The 15,653-nt window shown below is 44.5% G+C and overlaps 1 protein-coding gene across 1 annotated transcript in view; it reads right to left on the bottom strand.

Moving 5' to 3' along the window:
- Nucleotides 1-270: 270 nt before the first annotated feature.
- LOC143766636 (uncharacterized) overlaps nt 271-15,653 on the bottom strand; it is a 70,042-nt gene continuing 54,659 nt past the window's right edge. Inside the window, exon 7 of the mRNA XM_077254446.1 lies at nt 271-2,509. Within this exon, the coding sequence (XP_077110561.1) occupies nt 1,488-2,509 (1,022 nt within the window). The 3' untranslated portion in view covers nt 271-1,487. The remainder of the gene's footprint in view (nt 2,510-15,653) is intronic.

Raw genomic sequence — 15,653 nt, 5'->3', positions numbered from 1 at the left:
CCTTATCACTCCCTCCAAAAATCACATGACATCCTCACATGTTATTATCCACACCCTGGCCCCTCCACCAGCATTACTGAGTACAAATAAAGTAACTTGAGACACAAACACTACTGAGAACATGAGACACCTAAACCAAAAATGCCCTCTCGGCCAGCAGAGGGCATACCTCTAAGCCAAAACATATAAACCTATAAGAACAACCTGGATAAGGAGATGGGATAACAGATATATACAAAATATATACACAGAGTTCGCAACCAGGCAGAAGAGGTATCAAAAAACACATTTTTATTATTAAAGTATCAAATACACAATATTACAATAAATGCATATGGACAAAAAACGGTGATTGGAAAGGCGTGCCAACAACATCACCAGCATAAAAGATGTAACTAGATGCTGGGAAAGGGCACACAAAGTCCAGGCGTCCTAACTGCCCACCCACGCCGGGATATAACCCTAGTTCACAAAATATAAAAAGAGAAAAAATAATAGTAAAGAAGAGGGTTACACAGATGGTCAGCGCTCCAAAAGAACATCATAACAAGAAAGGGTATAAGATAAATAGTAACCCCATGGAGTTAGTCCAACAAGATAACATGGAACCTTATCTACAAATATAAAGGTACCTTCACATTAAGCGACGCTGCAGCGATAGAGACAACGATGCCGATCGCTGCAGCGTCGCTGTTTGGTCGCTGGAGAGCCGTCACACAGACCACTCTCCAGCGACCAACGATGCCGATCCCCTGGTAACCAAGGTAAACATTGGGTTACTAAGCGCAGGGCCGCGCTTAGTAACCCGATGTTTACCCTGGTTACCAGCGTAAAAGTACAAAAAAACAAACACTACATACTTACCTTCCGCTGTCTGTCCCCCGGCGTTCTGCTTCTCTGCACTGCGGCCGGAAAGCACAGCGGTGATGTCACCGCTGTGCTGTGCTTTCCGGCTGGCCGGCGCTCACAGTGCAGAGAAGCACAATGCCAGTGGACAGACAGCGGAAGGTGAGTATGTAGTGTTTGTTTTTTTTTACTTTTACGCTGGTAACCAGGGTAAACATCGGGTTACTAAGCGCGGCCCTGCGAATACATCGCTGAATCGGCGTCACACACACCGATTCAGCAATGTCTGCAGGGAGTCCAGCGACGAAATAAAGTTCTGGACTTTCTGCAGCGACCAGCGATATCACAGCAGGATCCTGATCGCTGCTGCCTGTCAAACTGAACGATATCGCTAGCCAGGACGCTGCAACGTCACGGATCGCTAGCGATATCGTTTAGTGTGACGGTACCTTAACTGTGCTCAATCAGAACAGGGCATAGAGGTGTGTATGTCACCGGCACATCCAAGTCCTAGTAAGGATACATGCATGCTGTTGATGGTAAAGGAACATTACCTTGGGACATGGTAGTAGCCAAAAACCGGCGTGGTGTGAGCAAAAGAGAGCCTCGACGTACGTTTCGCCGTTGCGGGCTTTCCCACATTAAGAACATGAAAAAGGCTTCTCCCCTGTGTGAGTTCTCTGGTGGCTAGCCAGATCAGTTTTATGGTTAAAACATTTCCCACATTCTGAACAGGAAAAAGGCTTCTCCCCTGTGTGAATTCTCTGGTGGTAATCAAGAACCGATTTTCGGTTAAAACATTTCTCACATTCTGAACAGGAAAAAGGCTTCTCCCCTGTGTGAGTTATGTGGTGTATAACAAGATGTGATTTCTGGTTAAAACATTTCCCACATTCTGAACAGGAAAAAGGCTTCTCCCCTGTGTGAATTCTCTGGTGCTTAAGCAAATCTGATTTCTGGTTAAAACATTTCTCACATTCTGAACAGGAATAAGGTTTATCCCCTGTGTGAGTTATGTGGTGTATAACAAGATGTGATTTCTGCTTAAAACATTTCCCACATTCTGAACAGGAAAAAGGCTTCTCCCCTGTGTGAGTTCTCTGGTGGCTAGCCAGATGCGATTTACGGTTAAAACATTTCCCACATTCTGTACAGGAAAAAGGCTTCTCACCTGTGTGAGTTCTGAGGTGGCTAGCCAGATGTGTTTTACGGTTAAAACATTTCTCACATTCTGAACAGGAAAAAGGCTTCTCACCTGTGTGAGTTCTCAGGTGCTTAAGCAAATATGATTTCTGGTTAAAACATTTCCCACACTTGGAACAAGAAAATCTATTGTCTGCTGTGTGAATTATTTGATGTTTAAGAAAAGACTTTTCAAGGGGAAAGCTATTTCCATATTCTGAAGGTGAAAATGGCTTTTTTGATTTAGGAGCAGTTCGTTTTTTAATGCTTATTTTACTAATTTGCTGTTCCTTAGTAGTCGGTAATGAATCAGAAGACAGGACCTGTTTCAAAGGATCAGATGACAGATCTTTGCTTTGAAGGGATGATGGTATATCTGGAGTAATAGCATTCACTTCAATTGTATCCTGTGGGATTTCAAGATTATCTGATTTCAAAATTGAAGATGTCAGCTGTCCCTCTGATCTCCTGGTACAGTTATCTGCCAAAAATAAAACCAATTATTTTTCAATAAATATCCTCAAACTTAATATTGAAAAACATTTCAATTTAAACTGTCAGTGGAAATGGCAAATTATGTAAAACATTTGAATTATTCACCAAGAAAATGACAGTTCTCAGTCTAATAGAAAACCTCATAGGATGAACCAGTAGAGCATGATGTTCAACTGTTTCTTCATTCTGCCTCCCAAATATGGAATAAAAAGCCACCAAACAATGTTATGTAGAAAAAAATACTACCAATAAAAATTTCTACTCATCTTACAAAAAACACAAGTCCCCACTCAGGTCCATCAACTGTCAATGGAAAAAACAGAGGTTTCCACAATATTAGTGGCTCAATGGCTTTTTAGAAATCAACATAGCTTCCATAAACCAATTCAGCAAAATCCGCTCTCCCAAAGTCAAATTTCCCCCTTGCTTCAGAGTCTTGCAGCGTACCCAAACCACCTTTAGCATCAATGTATTTGGCATTTACATTCTAGAAATGGAGTGCTCACTGTTGAATGGGTGCTCTGGAGTAAAAAGTAAATAGATCAAAATGGTAGAACTCCGGCACACGATTAAAATATATCTAACGTTTTGCTGTGCTGAAACAAGAAAATCCACAATTTCGGATAATAGACACATATGAATACAGATGTGTTTAAATCATCGATACTATGGTGGGAATCTGCCTCTCTCAAGATACATCTGTTTTTACAAATTCAGGGTCCCCGAGTGGTGGAGTAAGGTGTCCATGTGCCATGTGGACACCAATGCAGATGGACACCTTAGGCTGGTTTCACATTTGCGGTTGTGTCCGCAGCATTTTTGACGCATACAGCTGCATGTGTCTTGATTTCATATCTTTAACATTGTAGACGCAGGTACATGCGTTCGCCCGCATTTGGTTACGCATGCGTATTTTTGCAGTGTGCGGCTGGGCACGGCTGACGCACCATGTTAATATTTTGTGGCGGCAAATTTCCACCGCCATATGCATGCGGACACTTGCGGAAGGAGTGCGTCAAATAAACGCATTACAGTCTATGGGAATGCATGCACGCACGGACATGCATACGATTGCATTTACATACGCATGCGATTTTATGAGTAAACATGTCTAGGAACTTGCTTTAAGCCACCCCCCAAACAAAGCTTATAAAAGAAGGTGTGGGCAGTGGAAGTCTAGTACTCAAGATTCTGGAAGCGATACAAGCCTTGCAGCATCAAGTTTGGAAGACTATCAAAATCTAAGTATACAAGCTATATGTCTGCCTGTTTTTCTCCCTGCAGTCTTTAATCATTTTTGTCTCTCTTGCAGCATTCCTCATCATGTCCTCCACTGAAGACCAGAGCCCACATAGTAGGAGACTGTAGTGAGTACATTTGCTCCTGATTGGTAAGTATTTACTGTCACTATTTTACACATGTGGCAAAATATTTATTTTTCTTTTTACAGAACCATTCCAGTGCAGAAGAACAGGAGCAGCAGGTTAGGGCCCAAGTTTCGGTGGCATGATGGCGTGTAAGTATTCTTGACTGTTTTTAGTTATTCTTGACTTTTTTTTTCTTTTTGACGGTTTTGTTTTAAGTGTTTTATCTTTACAACATTACTGTCTTTGTTTCATTTCTAGGTCCAACAACAGGAGGAGGATTTTATAGACAATGACCTCCTCATCACCTTGGTGCACGAGCGAGCTCCATTGTGGGACACCCGGGAGCATCAACACTCGGACGCTGTGGTGATTCAGCAGTTGTGGACTGAGGTGACCCAAGCGCTGATGGAGGACTTAAGGGGAACCTGTCACCTGAATTTGGCGGGACAGGTTTGTGGTCATATGGGCGGGTGTTATGATCCTGGTGGTTAGGATCGCAAGAACTGACCTGATGAGTAAACCAAAATATTAGGACGAGCTCTGGGGATGTGGGAAACTTTACTGACCGCAACCCTGATCCTATCGACACACACTATAGGTAGCCGTGGAACGTGCCTGAAAATCCTAGACGTCTCTTCACAGCCTGAGAAACTAGCTACCCCTAGAGAGAAAGCAAAGCCTCACTTGCCTCAGAGAAATAACCCCAAAGTTTAGATAGTCCCCCACAAATAATAACGGTGAGGTAAAGGGCAAAAACAAACTTAGAAATGAAAAACAGATTTTAGCAAATGAGGCCCGCTAACACTAAATAGACGGAAGATAGCAAGGGATCTGTGCGGTCAGTATAAAACCCTGTCAAAAACCATCCACGCAGAGAATGCAAGAACCCCCACACCGACTACGATGCAAGGGGAGCAACTCTGCGCCCCAGAGCTTCCAGAAAGCAAGGAAATCACATATAAGCAAGCTGGACAGAACTCATCATATACAGAGAGATGTTTTCAGAAACATAATGAGCAAACATGAACTAGAAAGACTAAGCTTCTCAAGGAGAAAACAGGTCACAAGGAGTCCAAGAGAGATCAGAACCAGTACTGAATACAACGACAGCAGGCACTCAGTAAAGGTCCAGGTGACCTTAAATAGGAGGCCAGACTAGCAGATTACAAGGCAGCTGAGCCCAGCTACCAGCCAGCCATAACGCTAAAAGCCACCAGAGGGAGCCCAAGAACAGAACTCACACAATACCACTCACGACCACAGGAGGGAGCCCGAGAATGGAATTCACAACAGTACCCCCCCCCCCTTGAGGAGGGGTCACCGAACCCTCACCAGGGCTCCCAGGGCGATCAGGATGAGCCGAATGAAAGGCACGCACCAAATCGGCCGCATGAACATCAGAAGCGACAACCCAGGAATTATCCTCCTGACCATAGCCCTTCCATTTAACCAAGTACTGAAGTCTCCGTCTCGAATCCAAGATCTTCTCCACCACATACTCCAATTCTCCCTCGACCAACACCGGAGCAGGAGGATCCACAGAAGGAACCACAGGCAGCACATACCTCCGCAACAATGACCTATGGAACACATTATGAATGGTAAACGATGCTGGGAGGTCCAAACGAAATGACACAGGGTTGAGGATTTCTAAAATCTTATAAGGACCGATGAAACGAGGCTTGAATTTAGGAGAGGAGACCTTCATAGGAACAAAATGAGAAGACAACCATACCATATCCCCCACACGAAGTCGGGGACCCATACAGCGATGGCGGTTAGCAAAGCGCTGAGCCTTCTCCTGTGCCAACGTCAAATTGTCCACTACGTGGTTCCAAATCTGCTGCAACCTATCCACCACAGAATCCACCCCAGGACAGTCAGAAGGTTCAACCTGACCCGAGGAAAAACGAGGATGAAAACCAGAATTACAAAAAAAAGGCGAAACCAAAGTAGCTGAACTAGCCCGATTGTTGAGGGTGAACTTAGCCAATAGCAAAAAAGTCACCCAATCATCCTGATCAGCAGAAACAAAACATCTCAGATAGGTTTCGGTCTGATTAGTTCGCTCAGTTTGCCCATTCGTCTGAGGATGGAAGGCCGACGAAAAAGATAAATCAATGCCCATCTTAGCACAAAAGGACCGCCAAAATCTGGACACAAACTGGGATCCTCTGTCAGACACAATGTTCTCAGGAATACCATGCAAACGAACCACATTCTGAAAAAACAGTGGAACCAAATCAGAGGAGGAAGGCAACTTAGGCAGGGGTACCAAATTGACCATTTTAGAAAAACGATCACAAACCACCCAGATGACAGACTCTGAGAGACTGGAAGATCCGAAATAAAATCCATGGAAATATGCGTCCAGGGTCTCTTCGGGACAGGCAAAGGCAAAAGCAATCCACTGGCACGAGAAAAGCAAGGCTTGGCCCGAGCACAAATCCCACAGGACTGCACAAAGGAACGCACATCCCGCGACAAGGAAGGCCACCAAAAGGACCTAGCCACCAAATCCCTGGTACCAAAGATCCCAGGATGACCTGCCAACACAGAAGAATGAACCTCGGAAATAACTGTACTGGTCCATCTATCTGGGACAAACATTCTCTCTGGTGGACAACGGTCAGGTCTATTGGCCTGAAATTCCTGCAGCACCCGTCGCAAATCAGTCAAGACCACCACACGATGTTTAGCCCCCTCAAGCCAATGACGCCACTCCTCAAATGCCCATTTCATAGCCAACAACTCTCGATTACCAACATCATAATTCCGCTTTCCATTTCTTGAAAAGAAAGCACATGGCCTCATCACAGAGCCATCAGAGCTTCTCTGCGACAAGACAGCCCCTGCCCCAATTTCAGAAGCATCAACCTCAACCTGGAAAGGAAGAGAGACATCCGGCTGACGTAAAACAGGAGCTGAAGAAAACCGATGTTTCAGCTCCTGAAAGGCTGCCACGGCCGCAGGAGACCAATTTGTCACATCAGCACCCTTCTTGGTCAAATCCGTCAAAGGCTTAACCACACTAGAAAAATTAGTGATGAAACGACGGTAAAAATTAGCGAAGCCCAAGAACTTCTGAAGACTCTTCACCGATGTAGGTTGAGTCCAGTCATGAATAGCCTGGACCTTGACTGGGTCCATCTCAATAGAAGACGGAGAAAATATAAAGCCCAAAAAGGAAACCTTCTGGACTCCGAAGAGACATTTAGAGCCCTTCACAAACAAGGCACTGGCACGCAGGACCTGAAATACCATCCTGACCTGCTTCACATGAGATTCCCAATCATCAGAAAAGACCAAAATATCATCCAGGTACACAATCATAAATTTATCCAGATATTCTCGGAACATGTCGTGCATGAAGGTCTGAAACACTGAAGGGGCATTAGAAAGCCCAAAAGGCATCACCAAGTACTCAAAATGGCCTTCGGGCGTATTAAATGCTGTTTTCCATTCATCGCCCTGCTTTATATGCACAAGATTATAAGCTCCTCGAAGATCTATTTTGGTGAACCAACTGCCCCCCCTAATTCGAGCAAACAGATCGGACAGAAGTGGCAAAGGATACTGAAATTTGACCGTGATGTTATTTAAAAGGCGATAATCTATACAGGGTCTCAAAGAACCATCCCTCTTAGCCACAAAAAAGAACCCTGCACCCAAAGGGGACGAGGACGGGCGAATATGCCCCTTCTCCAAAGACTCCTTTATATAACTCCGCATAGCGGCATTTTCTGGTACAGATAAATTAAAAAGTCGTCCCTTAGGGAACTTACTACCAGGAATCAAATCTATAGCACAATCACAATCACAATCCCTATGAGGAGGTAGGGCACTGGATTTGGGCTCATCAAATACACCCTGGTAGTCCGACAAAAACTCAGGGACTTCAGAAGGAGTAAAAGAAGCAATTGACACCAAAGGAGCGTCGCCATGAATTCCCTGGCAACCCCAACTTGACACATCACTTTCCAATCCAGGACTGGATTATGGGCCTGCAGCCAAAGCAGACCCAACACGACAACATCATGCAAATTATGTAACACAAGAAAGCGAATCACCTCCTGATGTGCAGGAGTCATGCACATGGTCACTTGAGTCCAGTACTGAGGCTTATTCTTGGCCAATGGCGTAGCATCAATTCCCTTTAGTGGAATAGGAAATTGCAAAGGCTCCAAGATAAATCCACAGCACCTGGCAAATGACAAATCCATCAAATTCAGGGCAGCACCTGAATCCGCAAAAACCATAACTGAGTAGGATGACAGAGAGCAAATCAAAGTAACAGACAAAATGAATTTAGGCTGTACAGTACCAATGGTGACAGACTTAGCGAACCTTTTTGTGCGCTTAGGACAATCTGATATTACATGAGCAGAGTCACCACAGTAAAAGCACAACCCATTCTGACGTCTATGATTTTGCCGTTCAATTCTAGTCAGAATCCTGTCACATTGCATAGACTCAGGTTTCTGTTCAGAAAATACCGCCAGATGGTGCACAGGTTTGCGCTCCCGCAAACGCCGATCAATCTGAATGGCCAAAGACATGGACTCATTCAGACCCGCAGGCGTGGGGAACCCCACCATAAAATCCTTAAGGGCTTCAGAAAGACCCTTTCTGAAAATCGCTGCCAGCGCACACTCATTCCATTGAGTGAGCGCAGACCATTTTCTGAACTTCTGACAGTAAACCTCAGCTTCATCCTGACCCTGAGAGAGAGCCAGCAAAACCTTTTCTGCTTGGTCTACCAGATTAGGTTCCTCATAAAGCAATCCAAGCGCCAGAAAAAACGCATCCACATTTAGCAATGCAGGATCTCCTGGCGCCTGGGAGAATGCCCAATCTTGAGGGTCACCACGCAAGAAAGAAATAATAATTTTAACTTGCTGAACAGGATCACCAGAGGAATGAGGTCTCAGAGAAAGGAATAACTTGCAATTATTTTTAAAATTCAAAAACCTTGATCTATCTCCAGAGAATAACTCAGGAATTGGTATTTTAGGCTCTGACATAGGACTGCGAACTACATAATCCTGAATGCCCTGCACCCTTGCAGTGAGGTGATTCACACTAGAGGACAGACTCTGAATGTCCATGTCTGCAGCTGAATTCAGAACCACCCAGAGATTAAGGGGAGGAGTGAGGCTAGACACACTGCAGAGGAAAAAAAAAATTAACTCAGGATTCCTCTTATCCCTCTTTTGCGATGGATTAACTCTTTAAAGGCCTGCTGTACTGTTATGATCCTGGTGGTTAGGATCGCAAGAACTGACCTGATGGGTAAACCGAAATATTAGGACGAGCTCTGGGGATGTGGGAAACTTTACTGACCGCAACCCTGATCCTATCGACACACACTATAGGTAGCCGTGGAACGTGCCTGAAAATCCTAGACGTCTCTTCACAGCCTGAGAAACTAGCTACCCCTAGAGAGAAAGCAAAGCCTCACTTGCCTCAGAGAAATAACCCCAAAGTTTAGATAGCCCCCCACAAATAATAACGGTGAGGTAAGGGGAAAACACAAACGTAGAAATGAAAAACAGATTTTAGCAAATGAGGCCCACTAACACTAAATAGACAGAAGATAGCAAGGGATCTGTGCGGTCAGTATAAAACCCTATCAAAAACCATCCACGCAGAGAATGCAAGAACCCCCACACCGACTACGATGCAAGGGGAGCAACTCTGCACCCCAGAGCTTCCAGCAAGCAAGGAAATCACATATAAGCAAGCTGGACAGAACTCATCATATACAGAGAGATGTTTTCAGAAACATATTGAGTAAACATGAACTAGAAAGACTTAGCTTCTCAAGGAGAAAACAGGTCACAAGGAGTCCAAGAGAGATCAGAACCAGTACTGAATAAAACGACAGCAGGCACTCAGTAAAGGTCCAGGTGGCCTTAAATAGGAGGCCAGACTAGCAGATTACAAGGCAGCTGAGCCCAGCTACCAGCCAGCCATAACGCTAAAAGCCACCAGAGGGAGCCCAAGAACATAACTCACACAATACCACTCACGACCACAGGAGGGAGCCCGAGAACGGAATTCACAACAGGCGGGGTTTTCGGGTGTTTGATTCACCCTTTCCTTACCCGCTGGCTGCATGCTGGCCGCAATATTGGATTGAAGTTCATGCTGTGTCCTCCGTAGTACACGCCTGCGCAAGGCAAGATTGCTACCTCCACCCTCACCTCCCAATGTGTCTGTGTTGTCCAGTTTTTCCTGTCCTTTCCATTGCGTCTCTCCCATCTCATGCTTCTACTCCTAATGTGTCTACTTCCATTCTTGACCTCTCAGACCCCACAAGTTTAGTTACCCCTTCCCCTGGAACCCCTTCATCGTCCACCCGTAGCCAATCCTCCCAGCTCCACACCCCCCAGGTCCATAACATTTCCCCCTCATCTGTTAGTAAATTTTTTATTTTAAATAAATTTGTGATGTTTTTCCCCAACCACTGCTTCATCTTTGTCTCTTTCGTCGCCGTGTACACACACCCACCGCGCGCCGACAACACACGTCGCTGTGTACACACTTGGTTTTGTGCCACCTCATAGCTCCATGACACAATCTATTGCCTCTCTTTATTTGCTTTACACTGCAGCTTTGGAAAAATATTTGTTTATAATTAAAGTACTTGGATCCAGTTCCATACGATTTGGTAATCCGGATATGTTTTCCATCCACTGCTCCCAAACAGTTGGGGAAATTACAAACTTAAAATACTCAAGCTACTTACTGGTAGCGGTATTTTTCAGGAGCCATGACAGCACAGACAAGAGAGGGGATCTGCCCTTCAAGAACAGGAAACCTACAGACATAAAAGGGCGGTACCTCTCTCCCGCCTCAGTTGGATTACAGAGCATGAGAGGACCACCCCGGTTAGTTAGTACATAAATAATTTACACATTTCACCCGTGTGACTAAATTTAAAAGAAAGATTTCTATATAAAACAGTGATGTCAAGCCATAATAGTATAAAGGGAGGGAATATAAGGGTGCTGTCATGGCTCCTGAAAAACACCGCTACCAGTAAGTAGCTTGAGTATTTATTCAGTCGCCATGACAGCACAGACGAGAGATTTACAGAGAAAGAGAATCCTAGGGAGGGACTACTGCTTCCAGCACCCTTCTACCAAACGTGAGATCTGAGGAGCCACCCAGGTCTAGTCTGTAATGATTAAAGAAAGTAGATGGAGATGACCATGTGGCCGCCTTACATATATCTTCAATCGACACCTCCGATCTTTCTGCCCAGGATGACACCATGGCTCGAGTAGAATGGGCTCTTATACCTTCCAGAACCTCTAGGCCACCTGCTGAGTAAGCCAAAGATATCCCTTCCCTAATCCATCTACCTAAGGTATTCCTAGACACCCTAAATCCTTTTCGGACTCCCTGAAAAGACATGAATAAAGAACTATCCTTTTTCCAAGGGTCTGTTACCTTAATATATCTAAGCAGACATGTTTTAACATCTAATGAATGTAGTTTGAGTTCTTTCTTATTTGTGGGATTAGGACAAAAGGTGGGGAGATTTATCTCCTGCAGTCTGTGGAATTTTGACGCTACCTTTGGAAGGTACAGAGGATCAGTCTTTAATATTACTCTATCATCTCTAAACTGAATGTATGGGGGTTGTCTAGAGAGGGCCTGTAGGTCTCTAACCCTCCTTGCTGATGTGAGGGCGACTAATAGTGCTGTTTTAAAGGACAGAACTTTTATAGAAGCAGAATCAATCGGCTCAAATGGGGCTTCAGTCAAAGCTGTAAGTACCAAGTTTAAATCCCACGGAGCTATTATTTTCCTAACCATGGGTCTGGACCTAGCCGCTGCCTTGATGAATCTAGCGATCCAATAATTACTAGCTAAATTACGATTATATAGCGTTCCCAAGGCCGACACATGGACCCTAAGGGTGCTTGTAGCAAGACCCATTTCTAGACCTCTCTGCAGGAACTCTAGAATCTTAGTAATACAGAGCTTTTGGCCAATCTCTAATCCTGAATTAGCCAAGAATTTCTTCCATATTTTAACAAATATTTGTTGTAGAAGGCTTCCTGCTTCTCATTAAGGTATTAACTAGTTCCTGCGAAAAACCTCTTTTTTAGTAATGCCCCTTCAAATTCCAGGCTGCTAGATGTAAATTGGACACTCGTGGATGGAGGATTGGACCTTGTGAGACGAGGTCTGGAAGTTCTGGGAGAATCCAAGGCTGAGAAACGGACATCTTCCTCAGCCAAGGAAACCACGGACTCCTGGGCCAGAATGGCGCTATAAAAATTATTCGAGCTTTGTCCTCCCGAATCTTCCTCAGAACTAACGGAATCAAGTTCAATGGAGGAAACGCATAGGCTAGATTGAAGTGCCATGGGATTAAGAGTGCGTCCACTGCGTACGGGTTTTTTCTGGGGTTTAGGGAGCAAAACCGGTGAGTCTTTGTTTTCTCTGCTGGCGAAGAGGTCTATGTCTGGACATCCCCATAGAAGTCTGATCTGATTGAAGACGGTCTGATTGAGAATCCAATCTCCTTGTCTGAGTTTTCTGCGACTTAGATAATCGGCTATGACGTTGTGTTTTCCCTTAAATGAAGAGATGTGAGTGACAGTAGATGAGCCTCTGCTATCTGAAAAATACAACCCGCCACTTCCATTAAAGATCTGGACCGAGTTCCCCCCTGATGGTTAATGTATGCTACTGTTACCTGGTTGTATGAGAAAAGCCTGACGTGTCGGCCCTGTAGGGACATAAGGAAATGACTTAGAGCTCGTTCTACTGCTAAAATCTCTTTAAGGTTGGAAGATAAGGTTTGTTGTTTGTGACCAACTCCCCTGGACCCACATATCATCCATATGTGCCCACAGCCCTTAGGGCTGGCATCTGTCGTCAGTACTCGAGATATATTATTTGTCCAGGGAACCCCTGTACGCAGGTTTGGTAAGTGTAACCACCAATGTAGGGAATGTATAGAAGATTCAGACAGGGAAAATTTATTATCAAAGTGGCCATCTAACCGACGAGTATTGTACAGTACATCTCACTGTAGGACTCTGGTGTGGTACTGGGCCAAAAGTACCGCTGGGATGCATGAAGTGAGTGAGCCCAGCAGCGACATTGCACCTCTTAATGTGACTGATGGATTATTGACTACTTTGAGTGTTTGCCGATGAATTTTTTCTACTTTTGTGTCTGTCAGACGACATTCTTGTAACCCCAAGTCTAGGATGAGCCCTAGGAATTCCTGTACTTTTAACGATTGTAAACGTGACTTTTTGAAATTAATAATCCAACCTAAATTCTGTAAGGTTGAGATTACTTTGGCTAGTTGGGTTGAGCAGTGTGAATCTGAGAGTCCTACGATCAACCGGTCATCCAGATATGGTACCACTAGAATATCCTGTTCATGAAGATGCGCCATGACTTCCACCATTATTTTCGTAAACACACGGGGGGGCCACAGCTACTCCAAAGGGGAGTGCCCTATATTGAAAGTGTTCTATTATCCCCCCCCCCAGTGAAACTGCTACCCTTGAGAACTTTTGGTGGTCTATATGTATGGGAACATGATAATAAGCGTCTTTCAAGTCTAAGACGACCATGAAACACTTGTCAAATAATAGTTTTATTGCTGTTTTTACAGACTCCATTTTGAATGATTGAACCAGTAAGAATTTATTACAGCCCTTAAGGTTGATAATAGTACGAAAATAATTGTCTGGCTTCTTAATCAAGAAGAGGGGGGAATAAAACCCCTTACCTCTTTGTGCTTCCAGAACTTTTACCAATACACCTTTGCGTTGGAGTTCTTGCACCTCAGATTCTAATGCCAGCTGTTCTGTAGGTGAAGAACGGATAGGCGTTAAAAGAAACTTATTCTGAGGAATTTCATGAAAATCAAATTTTAGTCCTGACCTAATAATGCTTAGGACTATTGGAAATTTTTATCCAAGCCGGATAGAAGGCTAAGAGCCTGCCTCCCACCTGGTCCAACAGTCATTGTGGTTTTTTGTTGTCCCGGAAGGAGTTGAACATAAATCCTCTACCTCTTTTCTTACTGGCATCGTATCTGGGTCTATCTCTGTTAGATCTTGTACGGTCAAACCATCTTCTGTTAGTACCCAGTCTATAGAAGGGTCTACCCAGGTAAGGGAAACGCTTCTTACTATCTCCCGCTTTTTCCAGAAGCTCATCCAGAACTGGACCGAACAAATGCGCCCCTTCACACGGAATATTGCACAGTTTTGACCTGGCCTGCATATCGCCCGGCCAACATTTTAGCCAAATGGCCCTACGGGCTGAATTAGAAAGGGCCGCAGATCTGGCCGCTAGCTTCACAGAGTCTGCCAATGCATCCGCAAGGTAGGCTGCTGCTCCCTGAATCATAGGAAGGGAGGCTAAAATCTCATTTCTCGGAGTTTTGTTCTTAGGCCGGGGACACACTTAACGTATAAAAAAACGGTCCGTTTTTCACGGCCGAGAATCGCACAAATGTTTCAAAAACAGTGATCCGTGTGCAGTGCGAGGATGCGATTTCCTCGCATCAAATGATCCGTGTGACATCCGTGTGACATCCGTATGGCATCCGTATGCCGAGATTTTCTCGCAGGCTTGCAAAATGGACATATAACGGTTTTTCCACCTGGAAAAATTTAAATCATCACCCAGAAAATTATTTAAGGGCCTGAAAACAGGTGGCAGCCACCAATCAAGGCAGCAGAGTCCCTGGTTGTGTTGGTGCACTTCTGCTTGATGAGCAACATGTCGGATCTACTGACTTTTAACACCACAGAGCGTGTGCTTTACAACTGGGTACTTTCCCAACGTTTTGGAGAGCCATACCCAGTAATTGTTGATCCGAGGAGGCGTAGACGGATGTGGGTACATCCACTTATGAAACAACGGATCAAGAAAGGCCATTTCAAACGTCTGTATGCTGCTCTGAGGACCAATCCAGACAAGTTCTTCAACTATTGTCGGATGCGGATACAAACGTTTGATATTTTGTTGGAGATTTTGCAACCAGGGATTACCAAGAAGGACACCAGGATGCGAAAATCCATTTCCGCAGAGGAGCGCCTTATCCTTACTTTACGGTATGTATCAATCCACTGTTTCAAAAAAAAGATTTGTGTGTAATGCTATTACCCATTGTGCAAAGTAGCTATTTAAAGGGTTCCGAAACTTCAACATACCCGTATTTTCCGGCGGATAAGACGACCCCCGATTTAAGCAAATCTAACCTCAAAGCCATCGCTTGTCCTTAATGTTTGAGGAATCATGCCATATTATTTAGATAATTGTAGTTTTGGCCCAGATACCACTGTAATGTTTTAAATTTGTATTGTAAACAAATTATCTTGTTTCTTTTAGCTTCCTTGCCACTGGACTATCATATGCGGCCCTGCATTTAGAGTTTTTAGTCGGGAAATCTACAATTTCAGGAATTGTGCGGGATACATGCACGGAAATATGGAGAAGACTCCATCAAGAGGTGATGCCTGAGCCGAAAAGGTCCGATTGGTTACGGATTGCCCAGGGATTTCAGGACACCTGCCAGTTTCCGCACTGTATTGGGGCTCTGGACGGAAAGCACATCCGTGTGCGTAAGCCGCCGGGCTCAGGGACCCAATTCTATAATTATAAACAGTTTTTCTCTGTAGTGCTGTTGGCCCTGGTCGACAGCAACTACAGGTTTATAATTGTCGATATTGGGGCCTATGGGAGAACTGGAGACTCTAGAGTCTTCAGTTC

Source organism: Ranitomeya variabilis, chromosome 4, assembly GCF_051348905.1.
Source record: "Ranitomeya variabilis isolate aRanVar5 chromosome 4, aRanVar5.hap1, whole genome shotgun sequence".
Taxonomy (NCBI): Eukaryota; Metazoa; Chordata; class Amphibia; order Anura; family Dendrobatidae; genus Ranitomeya; species Ranitomeya variabilis.
This window is presented reverse-complemented; position numbering and strand designations above follow the sequence as displayed.